The sequence below is a fragment of the Myzus persicae genome, unplaced genomic scaffold (genome assembly GCF_001856785.1).
Source record: "Myzus persicae strain clone G006 unplaced genomic scaffold, MPER_G0061.0, whole genome shotgun sequence".
Taxonomy (NCBI): domain Eukaryota; kingdom Metazoa; phylum Arthropoda; class Insecta; order Hemiptera; family Aphididae; genus Myzus; species Myzus persicae.
In genome coordinates, this window is record NW_019104014.1 from 70411 (window position 1) to 84678 (window position 14268).

The following is a 14268-nucleotide window of genomic DNA, read 5'->3' on the forward strand; positions in this document are numbered from 1 at the left end:
ACTGTTCGAGTTTTATTTTTTTTCTCCTCCATTCTCTCGCTGTCCAGTCTGACAACGCGCTAGGTACCTATATATATATTACACAATGATATACTCCAAGCCTTATCAGAATCATTTTTTTTTTCTTATACCAACATACTATACACCTCTGAGTGCTGCAATATACCAAAAGAAATTCCTAGACAAACACGTGTACGGTCATATAATGTAAATCAGTTTGTGATTTTTCGCACATACGCTTTCACCTTCGTACAACTGTTTTCATGGCCAATATAACATAGCCGTACTACAGTGTGTACACGTATTATATTATATCGTTATGCCTGTGTGAAGAAATGGCCGCAGTTATTTCTTGGGATCTAATTACGCCCACGCACTGTATGCATTTGTGTTAAAAATATGGAGTACCCACGTTGTATAACGCACGCGCATTAATATGTAATCGGTTACGGAGCACAGTTGTAATGTTCTTTTATCTTTCATTTTTCATTTCCTAATCAATTACAATAGGTAACATAATATTTTCGTATCATTTAGGCATACGAGAAATTACGGTGGTGAACTTGACGAGCAAAATCATTAAACAGTAGTTATTTTACGATAAAGAACAAAATGATATAAATTCTTCTAGTTGGCCTTGGAATTTTAATCGTGTAGAAGAAGATTACTAATATATAGATGACACGATGTAGTCGTGTAGACATGATTACGGCTGGAAAAACGACCAAAATAAAGAAACGGTCTAAAACTTTTCACATTTTAAACATTTAATTTAAAACCTTATATAATATGCTACTATAGTAAACTATAGACACCTATTATTATTGCACATGCACAGTGCATCAGTGCTATAATATAATACAACTTTTAAATTATATAAATAATCATACTATATTTCAATTATTTGTATTGTTTTACTAGCAAAAATTGCCGATTCAAAATTCGTAAATTAAAAATAGTAATTGTATTTCAACGAAATGGTATATTATTATTTTTTGGTATGAAAGTATAGGATTTTAAAGTCATGTTATTCCGTTATTACATAGACGATTTAGGTTACTGGGAAAAATTAAATAAACTAACACTATAGAACAACGAGATTATTATTTTTTTTTTACGTAAAGGCTTTGTATAACATAACAAAATAATTGGTAATTAAATATGAAATACTAATGATCAGTAACGCTGTTACATGTGCGGGAATTTTAAGACAAATCAACTTGATTATAATATATTACCTAGATTCACAAACAGTTTTTATTATATTTTTAACTTCCTGATTCTATAAATAAAATATAAATACACGTGTGGATATAAAATATAAAATGAATATCATTAAAAATTAAAATTCTGTCTAAAAAGTACCTGGTTTTATACATATTTCAATCTACTTTTCCTTTAATGTTTTCCAATTAGATGTAAATTAATGATTTATTATATTTTTATTCTATATTGTTTTACGATAACTAGTTAGGTAAGTTTGGAAGTAGAAACTTATTTCATTTTTTAATTATTAAGCATTAGTCATCTTATTGTGTGTACTATAAACGAAAAACTCCTAATTTGTTTATGTAGTTTATATAATCTAGGTACCTACACCTTAATATTATATATTTATATCAAATTCTAAATGTGCAATGCGTTCCTTAAACAGATATAATAATATATATTTTAATAGTTAATCGTCCACCGGTGAACTTTCAAAGAAACTAGTATATAACCAACATTCTTGTGGTCATCGCACATTGAAATCTGGTGGTTACTGGTTAACAACAGATACTAGTGGAATGTGGATTTCAGAGTTTCTAGAACGTTTATTATTTTTCTTTTGAAGCTGGGAAAAATACCAAGAAAAAATTCAACCATTTTATAAAACATATGAAGTGCTTACTAATTGTATACATAGGTAAATAACAATAAATTGTGAAAAGAGTCAATTGAAAGTTATATTTAACTTAACTCATGGGTTGTCAAAGATTTAAATCGTAATAATACTCGTATGGTAGTAGGTATATTATAGTATATTGTTTGATATTCTGAATGAACTCTATTGAACTTCTTAAATATTTTTTTAGTATAATCTATCAAAATAGGAACTCTTATACGCAAACTTGTCAATCATTGTAGATACATCGAAAATTTTTTTATTAAACATTTGGTGTACACATATCATATTATGCTCAGTCATTATTTTAGAATAAATGTATTACTTGTCGAAGGTCTAGCTCTATATCATAATTTTTTGTTTCTAACAATTCCAAATGTGTATACCCAACTTGTGTTATGTGATAAGTGTGTTTATAATCGATTTTAAACGATTCAACAGGTACACTTTACGACTGTAATTCATCAAACTTGATTCGAATTTATGGCAAAAATAATGTTATACAATTTTAAGCGTTGGCTATTTAATCTATTATTGTAAATGATGCGAGTTCAGTGCATGATTGTTATTTTCCGCGCACTATAACGTCTATAACATCGATGATGTTTCAAGGTCGGCCGTCGGGTTTCAACCTTTATTGGAATGTTCAACCGGTTCTTCCGAGGTGACATTTTCTCTATTATCGTATAATACCCGTTTACGTCTTTCCTTAATCGATTAATTTTACAAAAACAAGAAATGCTACAGAAAGGGTGAAGTTAACGTATTCAAACATTATGCAAAATATACACAGCAGCGCGTAGCATATTATTTTATAGTGTTAAATGTGTATTGTCGACAGAAGGATATGTGCGCCGTGCCTGTAATGCTGGGCGCCTTCTGTGTGTATACCTTTATTTATGTTTTTATGGATAAAGCAGTAGTTCATACACTCGGGGTTTGTGTAATTTGGCACTAGGTATTATGTTGGTATACTTATATAACGCGACTCGTAAAATTGATTAAAAACGAAACATTTTGTTGTGATAAAAAACATTAAGCAATAAGAGGTTCGGCTCATTCTTAATATTTTCGGTTTCACTGGATGAGGTCGATCTGCAGCTTGTATTATATAATATAATAATGGGCAATATAATTTTTAGTTAATAGTATAATGTAGTATTTGTTTATAAATGTATACAATTTATACTGTAAAGCTAGTTGACACGCGTGACAAGGTGTTTGATATTATATATTGCCAGTAATATAATATGATTTAACAACCTTGATAGATATACCTATTATGTGAGTAGCATGCTCGTGAGTGACTGACTGATATGATGTATTTAGATCACACTGTACAATATGACCATTTCATTTAATAAGACAATCAATTTTAGCAGAAGCAATCCTATGTAAAGGCGTGAGTCGTCGAATGTTTTACTACTCTCCTTAATGGACCTATTACCCTTGTCACTATAACTGAAAACATGTCCATCGACCATCATACGAAATTTGTATTAAAATATAGAAAGAACAAAATTAATTTCACCGAAAACAAACGGACGTGAATTTTCACTTGTTTCTCTAACGAATTTACTCACGCCATCGTCGTTGTGTTTTACTTTTGTTTTTCAAATATAATAGACATAGGTTTTACATATAGGTGTCTATCGCGGTGGAGTAAAAACCACAAATTTCGATTCCGTACAATGGGTCCAATATAGTGTACAAAACTTTCCACGGGATATGACTATATAATATGTTCATTGGCCATTGGATTATGATTTATGAGTTATGACACCCAAAAACACTGTACATAGTTACCTACGAGTATAAATATAATTTAAGGTATGTATCTCGTGAACAATAGTTGTTTCTTTCACTCCATACATTTCACATATTATACGATTTAAATAGGTTTTTTTTTAAATCGTGAAATCATCGTGTTCACATAAATAACACAACGCGTGGTGGTATAACTCTATTATTACAGTGTATTCACTATAATATAATATTATGTTATATTCGAATGAATGGTTATGAAAATGTAATTTTGTTTGTATATTATATACACAGCATTTTTGACGCCATATAATTAGTCACCGCGCGAAAGATGAGTGCTCGCGGGGTGCGCGGTGCACGTTATACCAAATTATATAAATGAAAATCGTTTGAAAGACATGACAATTGCGAATCGTTCTTAAATCATTTTCCGTAAATGAGACGTTCATAAATGGATCGAAACCGCGTGACGGAAGTGTCTTTCTTTCCCCCATACTGTATATTTTATCCACGGCCCATTACGTTAAAAATATATATATATAGTTTATATTGTAATGTTGTTTATACTCTATTTTTATTATATTTTATTATACTCTCCGCAACACCGTTAACACCGTTATTATTGCCGGCGTACATGAACTCGGTCTGTATCACACGTCGTCGTTTCACTTTCCATTGCAACATCTTTTCCTATGTATCGTATTTATATTATCATTATTATATTACTTTCGATTTTAGTCTCCATGCCCGTAAAAACAAGATCGACTAGTATCATCGTCGTCATTTAAACCTCGGATTTGATTACCTTTCGCGTTAAGAAAAAGAAAACAATAAACACTTACCACGGAGTACACAAGCCAGCAACAGCACGACGACGGCGGAGGTCTTGTGGCTGGCTGTCATAGTTGACACGCGCTCGCTGAAGGGGTTGACTTTTCGTACACTATCGAGTTCAATAGGCGGCCTCCAATGGTATGTTGGCTGGACGATATTTTCGACTGCGAACCACTACACTATAGGTGCGGCCGGCGGACTTTTATTGGAAAACCCGTACACTCGGTGCGCAAGTGACATTTAGTTTTCGGGCGAACAACGCGTGTGATTAAAAAAAAAAAATTAACAAAAACCGATCGAAAATACAATTTTTTTTTTTTTTTAAACACTCGTATCAAACTATTTATTAATTGTAATATAATATATTCTATGTATAAATATACGTGTAAATATATGTATACGAATTACGGCTAAAGTAAAAAAAAAAAATTCGAACGATTATTATTAATTTTTTCTAATCACAAACTCGCGTCGACTCGTCCTAAACTACTGTTCACACGAGAGTGAAGATTGGACATAGACACTGTTGGGAGAGAGACGTCGACGCCGTCGTTGCCACCGTCGTTTGGGGAATGAGAGATGACTGGTGGTGAGAGAGAGAGAGAGAGAGAGAGAGTGAGAGAGAGAGTGAGTGAGAGAACGAGTGAGGAGGAGGAGGGACGCCGCATAGGCACTGCAGATATTATACAGAGGAGAGGGTCACTTTCTTATTCAGCCGGACTGCCATGTGCGTGTATGTGTGTAAATGATTGTAAATGTTTGTTTGTGTGAGTGAGTCTATGTATTTTTATGTATGTGTGTGTGTGTGTGTGATTTGAGTGGAAACGAGAACGCGCCCCGGTGCGACTTGCACAAGACTTGTATAGCGCGACACAAACTGCACCGCTCGGCACCTTTCATTTATCTGCCCGCCTATTTTTGTTATGTTTTTTCCAGTGATATTAGTATGGGTACTATATAGTGCTGCAGGTTTCGGATGGGTGGGTGATTTTGTTCTCCTTACCCGGTTACACACGGTCTGCATAATATACTGAATACGTTGCTAGGTATACCTATATTGGCTATTATATGTGTATAATGTACATATTATACAATTTTATTGTTTTTGCTAGGGCGGATCGGTATAGGTACCTGTATAGCTCATAACCATACATTCCACCAAATACTATATATTTATTATATTATCCTCGATCTCGATAATACGGCAATAATATTGTTCCTGGATTATGTACAATATATAATAATATATCGACAGTAAGGGCGGAACCACAGCTGCAGTTATGTATAGCTACGCAATTATTGTGCAATATGCTAATATTTATATTATCTAGATATATTTTTATTATAGCTGTGTACCTGTGTCAGTTTCTGCGTTATTTTTATGTTCGTGCAGGTTAACTTTTTAATAATACTTTTAGAGAATATGAGCTAGTTTTTGTAACGTTATTTTAATTAGGTCATATAATTTATATCTCATCCTAATTATGAGTTTATGACAACCCTATTAGAGTGTATTATGTTTAAGTTGTTTATAGTTTATGTAGATGATAGAGTATAGAGTATGAATATAATAAGGTATTTTCGAATCAACCCTCTTGTGCTTAATTATATATAGTACCACCAACATATCTTATTAACTCAAGAATTTCTAGGCCATTTGTTTTTGTTAAACTAATTCAACAATGTATTACCTATAGTATATAGTATTTATTTAATATAGTATTTTGTTTTGTATTGTTTTTTCGTGTACGCAGTTGAATGGATAAACATACTATGGTGATTTGAATAATGGACAATAAACTGTATTACGATATTGAGCAATAGATAAATAAATAGGAACCTATCGAGTTTCAAATCTGTAACAAAATTATAGTATGTTTGACTTGTGTGGCCCTCGACTTTGGCAATTGTTATAATATGTTGTTGTTAAATGGATAGATTTTAGGTGTAATTTAAGTAATTAGATATAACAAAGCATAGCAACAAAGTATATATCTTCAAGGATGTAAAATTGCTCAACTAATAATAGTTTTCAGTTTTCATTGGACCTGATTAAATATTGTACATTGTATTACGGGAATCCTTTTGTAGACTTTTTATTTTCTGTTGAAAGCATACGCAATCAACAAACTGATTGAATCCAATTTAAATATGTACCTATATATTATATAGTACACAGTCAGACAGTCTTAACAGAAATATCTATACAGCAACCGTCCATAATAATGTGTAATTCAATATTGCAATTTAATTGTAATTTGTAGGTAGGTATCGACTTGGAAGTTTGAAAGATTAATGTAAAAATATAACATTACGAATTTTTAAATTAGACCGATCAAATATATAGATTAACCACGAATGAAATAGTTCAGATGTAACCGACCATTAAAGTTTCTCACTCTTATGTAAACTATAGAAATCGAAAACATATTGTACACTTATAAATTATAATATTGATAAAAAAAATAATAACTGAAATGAGTTATTTAGTATTCATTACGTTTGATAAAAAAGTAAAAAAAATGTTTATTTAAAATATACATAAACATGCGAGAATAATTCATTTGAATGGTGAAATAATGTAAAGGACGACATCATGCAAATTAATTTCACGTCTACTACAAGAAGAACTCGTTTCGCTCAGTTTTTAAATACAGTCTACCTACCTAAATATAGGTACACATGAGATATAGTAACTATGGCATTAAATGTACACAAACTTTGTGAATTTCTATAGATTTCTCGTTATTTTAAAGAAGACAACCTTCCAGCTGAGTTAAAACTTGTGGTGATTTAGAGATTGTTTTCAGTTATTTTTATAATATATCATATCATTATAATAAAAACAATTTAACGAGAAGTCTATAAATGTTGAAGTTACGTGTTGTAGTAAGCTATAATATGTACGAGATTCTCGTATTTTATATACTTCAAAGCAAAATTAATGTAACAATAAAGTATAATATACCTACATTTCGGGACGATAACTTTCTTTAACAGTAAATTATTAAGTTTTCTTTTACATAACAATTAACAATACGTAGGTATAGTACATATATTTAAATGCTTAATGTGCGCATCCGTGGTTTTCCACGCATAGAGATTTTAATTATTATATTGCGTACTTATATAGTATATTATACATATGTGAATTTGTGTGGTTGAACTCATTGCTTGATTATTTAAAAGAAACACTGGAAACGAAATATTAAATAAGAAATGAAACACGATTGTTTATGACAATAATAACTGTGTAATATTTACTTATGTATTTAGGTATAGGATATATACTCGTAATTCTATAGGCGATTGAGTGCTGGCTGTAGAATATAGGTAGGTAGATACCTGCAATACGTTGAGTCTTTTTCCCGATTGTTATCTATTTTACTTTTCTGGAATTCATATTAAATTATAATAATTATGTTGATTTAATTTTATATTCCGAGTAGAGCGTGAGAACTTAATTGATAGATTTCTTAATATTTAGGTTAGTATACGAATGTCGAATATTATTGTTATCATTAACATATATAGGTAACATAATTAACTACTAAATAAGTGTGATACAACGTATACAAGTTTCAAAAGTATTTTTATCCATAAAAATATGCTTTTTCGTTCTGACCGACTAATTCTCTAAAATATCATATAAATTATAATATACACAGTTATACATTACCTATTATAAGTTACCTACATCTAATAAACAAAAAAATGTTTTTAATTATTTCTTTAATCATGGCAGGCATGGTTGGAATTCGTTAAGGCTGTAAAAAGTTGTAAAATATAGGTAAATGGGTACCTATTTATTATGTATAATCAATATGAGATAATATTTTAAAAAACTTTCCACACTTTGTCCTTTAAATAGTTTCATTTAAGTATGTATTACTGTAGTATCGATTAGTGGTGTGCACGAAATTGTAATATACGCCAAGGTCCACGATTATAATTGTATCTGTATAATCGAAATTAGAATGTGAAATTTAAGGAGAATAGTTCAAATATTATAGCTGACCCTTAGCGGACGCTAATAAAGAATAATTTATAGATTATTATTAACAGTAGGTTTTTTCTACTATATGGTCATATTTGCACAAGCATGACCTTTAGATCATAATAATGTATATCCTGTACAAATTTAACCTTGAATTGGGAAAAAACTAGCGAAAAAAATAATATAATATATAATATTATATTATGTGTATATATAATAGCTATCAAGGAACCGGATCACGGATCGGTGCAACGCCTTTTTTGCCACCAGAAAAATATTTAGTCTAACGTGGGCGTTGCCCATATACTTACACATTATATTATATATACCTATACTATATACATAGTACCTATAGGTACATACACCCGAGTACCCGATACACGGATCAACACACTGTCGGTTGCATAATTTTCCTCAAGACACTATTATGCGGACGGGTAATCCGTATCGTTGATAATAATTCATCAAATTTGATTTTGACTTCGCATATACATAATCAAATATATATTCGTGAGACGGCGCGTGAGTGGCCGTATGGCGCTCGGTTTTTTTTTTTGTCGCTGTTTCCTGCTTTCGTCTACCCGTAGGTACCGCTTACTTAAATGTTGGCCAATACTTGATATTGTAACAGGTGTTTTGCCGATTCGTCGGATAACAAAATAATATTATAACCTAGCCCAACGTCATGTAATTTGATCACGCGAAATCCACCGAAGGCAATAAAATAACTAATAACTGCACGTATACGTATATAATATATTATGTGGTACGAGTTAAAGGCATAAAAATTAATTTGAAAATTCGAATTTTATAGCAATAATGATAGCTGGAGTGTGAATGAAATACTGACATAACTTTGAAAACAAGAGCAGAGATTGTCTTACATAATAAGTAACAATATTTTAGTTAGGTATACGATCGACAATTATTATATAGCTAGATAATGATAATACCGAATAATAGGTATAGGTACATGCGTCGTGCAGGTATGCCAGAACATGGTTTCTCATAAGCTTTTCTTACTGGAATTTAAAAAAATAGATTAGCGTAACTTTTGTCGTTTTGTTTTTATTCAAAATATATTTATCGTAGACAATTGAAAGATTCCACTAGTACTACTTAAAATATAATTGTCTGTACATAACGAAATTTAGAAAATATTAAAAACAATGTTAAGCTTTTTAACCACTTTTTGTACTTGATGCAAATTTTGACGAAATTTATCTCTATTGCTGAAATTTGTAAATTACTTTGAATATTTTGTAAATAGTTAAATTTTTCTATTTAAGACTTGAAAATTAAATACAAAATACTAAAGTAGGAACTCATTAGTTCTTACAAATTGCAAAATATCTCAAAAATACTCGAACTTATGAATAATTTATTTATTGCCATTTCAAGTTCAAATTTTGACTAAATTGGATACTTTAACCAAAAATAATGATTTTAGTTATTTTGACGCAATTAAGATAATATTATTCATAAATACTATACCTCTCCATGCTCAACGCTTTCTAAAACTACTTTCTTTTCAATTTGGACCTCTCAAAAAACTAAATTCAATTTTCTATCAGAAAAGATGCTGATGTCGAAAATTGGAGCATTTTTATTTACCCCAACGTTGATGACAGACAACAAATCGTTGTAGCTAAAATAGATTTAATCGCTACGATCAGAGTCTAAAGCATATTATAATGGTTTGCTGAGAATTATGACTTAGCTCCTCCTAACCATGTTTCTCTAGCCACCACTGTGTATCAATGTCAAACCATAGGCGTCAGTCCCTTATATTATTAATGAACATTCCTATATAATATGACACTACAAAGTGTGTATTATGTTCTTATGTGTGTAAGTCTCTGTGCGTACCGATAAGACCGCTTAACGACAAATAGGCCCTATATGATGGAAAATAACTCTGATCGTTGAGTCGTACCGGAGTCGGCCGGTCCGGTGGATAATTTTTTGAGTAAACAGTAAATAATAAGTTTGCTCAGCTGCAGAACAAAGTGATCAGAGTTTACTATTGCGTGTGACTGCGTTAACCCAACACCGCAGGACACCCACGTGAACGTGGTCACCTTGTAATGCGGTAAGCACGGTATCACTTGTTCAGCGGGCGCATACTCAGCTGCATTGTCAATATATTATAGTGGATCGCGGATTAAGGTCGTGCGGTCAATGCTATACCGGCGTTGCACCCCCCCTCACTGTGATTATGCCCGCAACCACGTGTACCGCTGTACCCAGTGGCGTTGTTCGTGGCGTTCCTACATATACATATAAGCATTAGGACATTAGGCAGTAAGTTGCAGTGGCGACTATCCAATGGTTCATTTGTATACCTGCACCATAGGTTTAAGACGTTTAAGTACTGAGGTAAATATAGGTAACGAATTATAAACCTTTAAGTTTAATGAACTTCAAACTTTTGATCAAGTTCTATTAATATAAGATTATTGTTTAACGTAACTACATCTAAGTTCAAACCATCTATATGGCTCTATCCAAAATGCTCAATTGAATTTGTATTGCAATTTACTGTAATAATTACATAATACGTTTGAGGTTAAATAGTTATTTTAATTTTAAATATCTAAAATTCATCAACATATAAATATCACGTAACATATTATATCACTGTGCATAGGTTCGAGAAATAATTCAATTTAATATTTTGAAAATGTAATTGTGTTCAGAATATAATAATAAAAGTAGCCAAGTAGGTAAATATTATATATTTATACGATACGGAGAAAAGGTTCAAATCCCTACGATTATTATTTTTTTTTGAAGTACAACACGGTAGTATTAACTATAATTTTTGAAAATAAATCTTTCTTGGGGGATGAGGTGACCGAGTGGTCTGACGCGTCCGCTGCGACGCAGTCGGTCGCGGTTCGATCCTCGGCTACCGGGCGGCATTTTTCTCCGGACAAGTCGCGGTGACCGGAGAACAAGTGCTGCCATCCCCCACCCCCGGGGCATGGCAGAAACCTACGGGTGCCCCATTCGAAATTCTGCCAAAAACAAACACACACGTGTTCCCCCCTATCGTCCAAAAATATACAATAAAAACCTACAATACAAATCCTACTACAGCTAATGGCCTTTAGTTGCCGAAGCTTAAGATCAATAAAAAAAAAAAAAAATCTTTCTTTTTCGTTTAAATATCAGATTTCACTCAAATTCAAAATATAATCTATATCTATATCGAATGAGTAATGAGCCTACGGTAGTACGGTGGTAGGTGTCACCTGAAATCGCTTTGCGGTTGTAAATCAAACAATTAATTTGTTAACTCCACTCAGAATCTAAAATTCAATCATTTCTAATTTATTAATAAGGGTTCAGTCTCAGATATCCCTAAAAGAAAGTTGAGGATAATATAGGAAACTTTGTATATCCATCCAGATGTGCTACCCACCGCATAATCCTCAGGAACGCGAGTGCACATGTCTTCAGGCTGGAAGTGATTGAGACACGTTTCGCCACTGTTGGTTACTGATCGAGATTCAAGACCGGAATTTCGTCGCACTACACAACACTGTATACATACGCAATCGTTGACGAGAAAAACCAAAAAAAACGTGAAACGGTTGGATCGAGAATCGGACAATGGAGACGGACATGGAGAAAGCGCCTGCGAAGACCGTTTCATAAGGCTGAGTGACGGAAAATATTGCGGTTACCCGCTCGCCACGAGTATTCTGTAAACAATATAACTAGTGGTCGCCTCGGCCGTTCTTACCCCGGCCGAACCGGGCGGGTTTAGATCTCGCCAGATTTCACCAACGGATGTGTTCGTATCGATATTCGAATAACATAACTAAATGAACAATCCACGTGTCCTTGAAGCTTATTCAGCTGCTTGGTTTTATCATTCTTAATCAAGTAGCTGGAGTGAAGGTTATCAATTTTTCTTATCACCAATCCGATATTGTCTAGTTGGATGAAATTAATTTAGGAACACACGCCACAAGGTGTATGTTTAATTTTTGCATTTTGGATTGTTCTACATTCAATATTTTTGGGAGATCAGTAGGTTGATAAACATTTAATTATATTCACCATTTGACATCGTTATATAGGTGAAAATGGGGGGGCTTGGGTGGGCTGAGCACCCAAATATTTAATCAGCCTCCCCCCCCCCCCCCAAAATAGACAGACCTTAAGTTGTGTGAGGCTGAAGTCCCCTTACAATTATGTTAAAAACATTTGCGAACCCTGAAATTTTCATAGATTTCCACCTGTAGACATCATAACATCATATCAAAAAGTTAATATCAATACCCACTCTTCGAGTTTTGTGAGGCTCTGGACGAAATAAATTTTGTGAGTCACTATAATTTATTGAAACAACAATCATTGTCATGATAGACAAAACTATCATCTCATAAGTTATAGTAAAGTAGTAATACCTTAAAAATTCTAAACCCTAAAATAAGAAAAGAAGTAATAATGTTGTTTTTTATATACACGTATAAGTTATTATATTAAGCGGTAGTCTATATTGTCTGTATTGTTTTTACATAAATCCATGCTATTAATATTATAAATGTGAAAGTCATCGTTATGTCTATCTGTATGTTACTTTTTCATGACTGAACTACTGAACCAATTTTGATGCATTTTGGTATAGAGTAAGACGAGACTTTGGACAAAAGCATAACCTAATTTTTGTCACGAAAATACATCTCGAAGGGGATGAAATAGGGGAGGAATATGGAAATCTAATATATTTTTGTTTATACAATTGATTACAATTTATAATGATTATAATATAAATTACTAATTAGTAAGAATTATTATTTTTTAGTAAGTGACATTCCTAATTTTCAAACCGTATCTCTCCTTCGCCTTGCCTTGGGTTACAGAGTATCGGGGTCTTTAAGGTATAAATGAGGATTAACACCTCGACGTGTCATTTAGTGTTCCGTATATTTAATACATAGGTAACAAAATGTTGGTCACACGTTACCTAACAGTTGAATATATTCAACTCTACACGACGCGACGAGGTGTGAATCTACCTTAATGGGTATAAGGCGTCAGGTATAGGTAACCAGGTGGTTTACCTTGAATAAGCTCCTTATTGGCAGCAAATGTCCGTTTTGCATTTTTTTTTAATTAATTACGGTATTTTTCAAATTTCCAACTATTTTGTTTCAATATAAAATGATTATTATTTTAAATTTAATTCTGGTAATATATTGCTCGCTGACCAAGTGGTTTAGTTAAACGTTAATCTCTTGAAGTGATTAAATAATACCTATAGTTAGGCCATCAAATGCATACGTGGCTTTCTATACTTTAAAGATTTTAACATACCTACCCAAAAACCATCGCACAAACGATGGCACATTGGATTCAATCCACCTTAGATTAGATAAGTAAAAACGATAAACTTTAGAGTCAAAAACGATACACTTACTCTAATCGCTGTGTGGATTGCCTATATATGATAATGTATACGGTTCCTTAGAACGTCAATCCTTATGACCTCAGCGAGTCCGGTGGGACTGTATTTACTATTTAAATCTATTTGGCATGGGCAATGTTGGACGGAATTGCTAACACGTATATTACTATTATAGTGCTCGTATGTACATATTATATTTAATTTAATATCTTCTACTCAAATTAAAAATGTTCTGAAGTTTTCAACTGTAAAGTTTCCGATAACCTTATCGGAATTTAATTTTTTGGACCACTTAATAATTTGTACATACCATAGTCCATAATGTTTTTAACTTCTCATAATTAATAAATAGTATTGTAGTATTAT

General features: G+C 32.3%; 1 protein-coding gene across 2 annotated transcripts in view; it reads right to left on the minus strand.

The window, feature by feature from the left end:
- The window catches only part of LOC111037594, a 46008-nt gene extending 41180 nt beyond the window's left edge, over positions 1-4828 (minus strand). Inside the window, exon 1 of one of the 2 annotated variants that reach the window (XM_022320249.1) lies at positions 4492-4828. In XM_022320249.1, coding sequence (XP_022175941.1) covers positions 4492-4552 — 61 coding nt within the window. In that variant the 5' untranslated portion in view covers positions 4553-4828. The remainder of the gene's footprint in view (positions 1-4491) is intronic. The other variant, XM_022320251.1, reaches the window with a different exon arrangement.
- Between the last annotated feature and the right edge of the window lie 9440 nt (positions 4829-14268).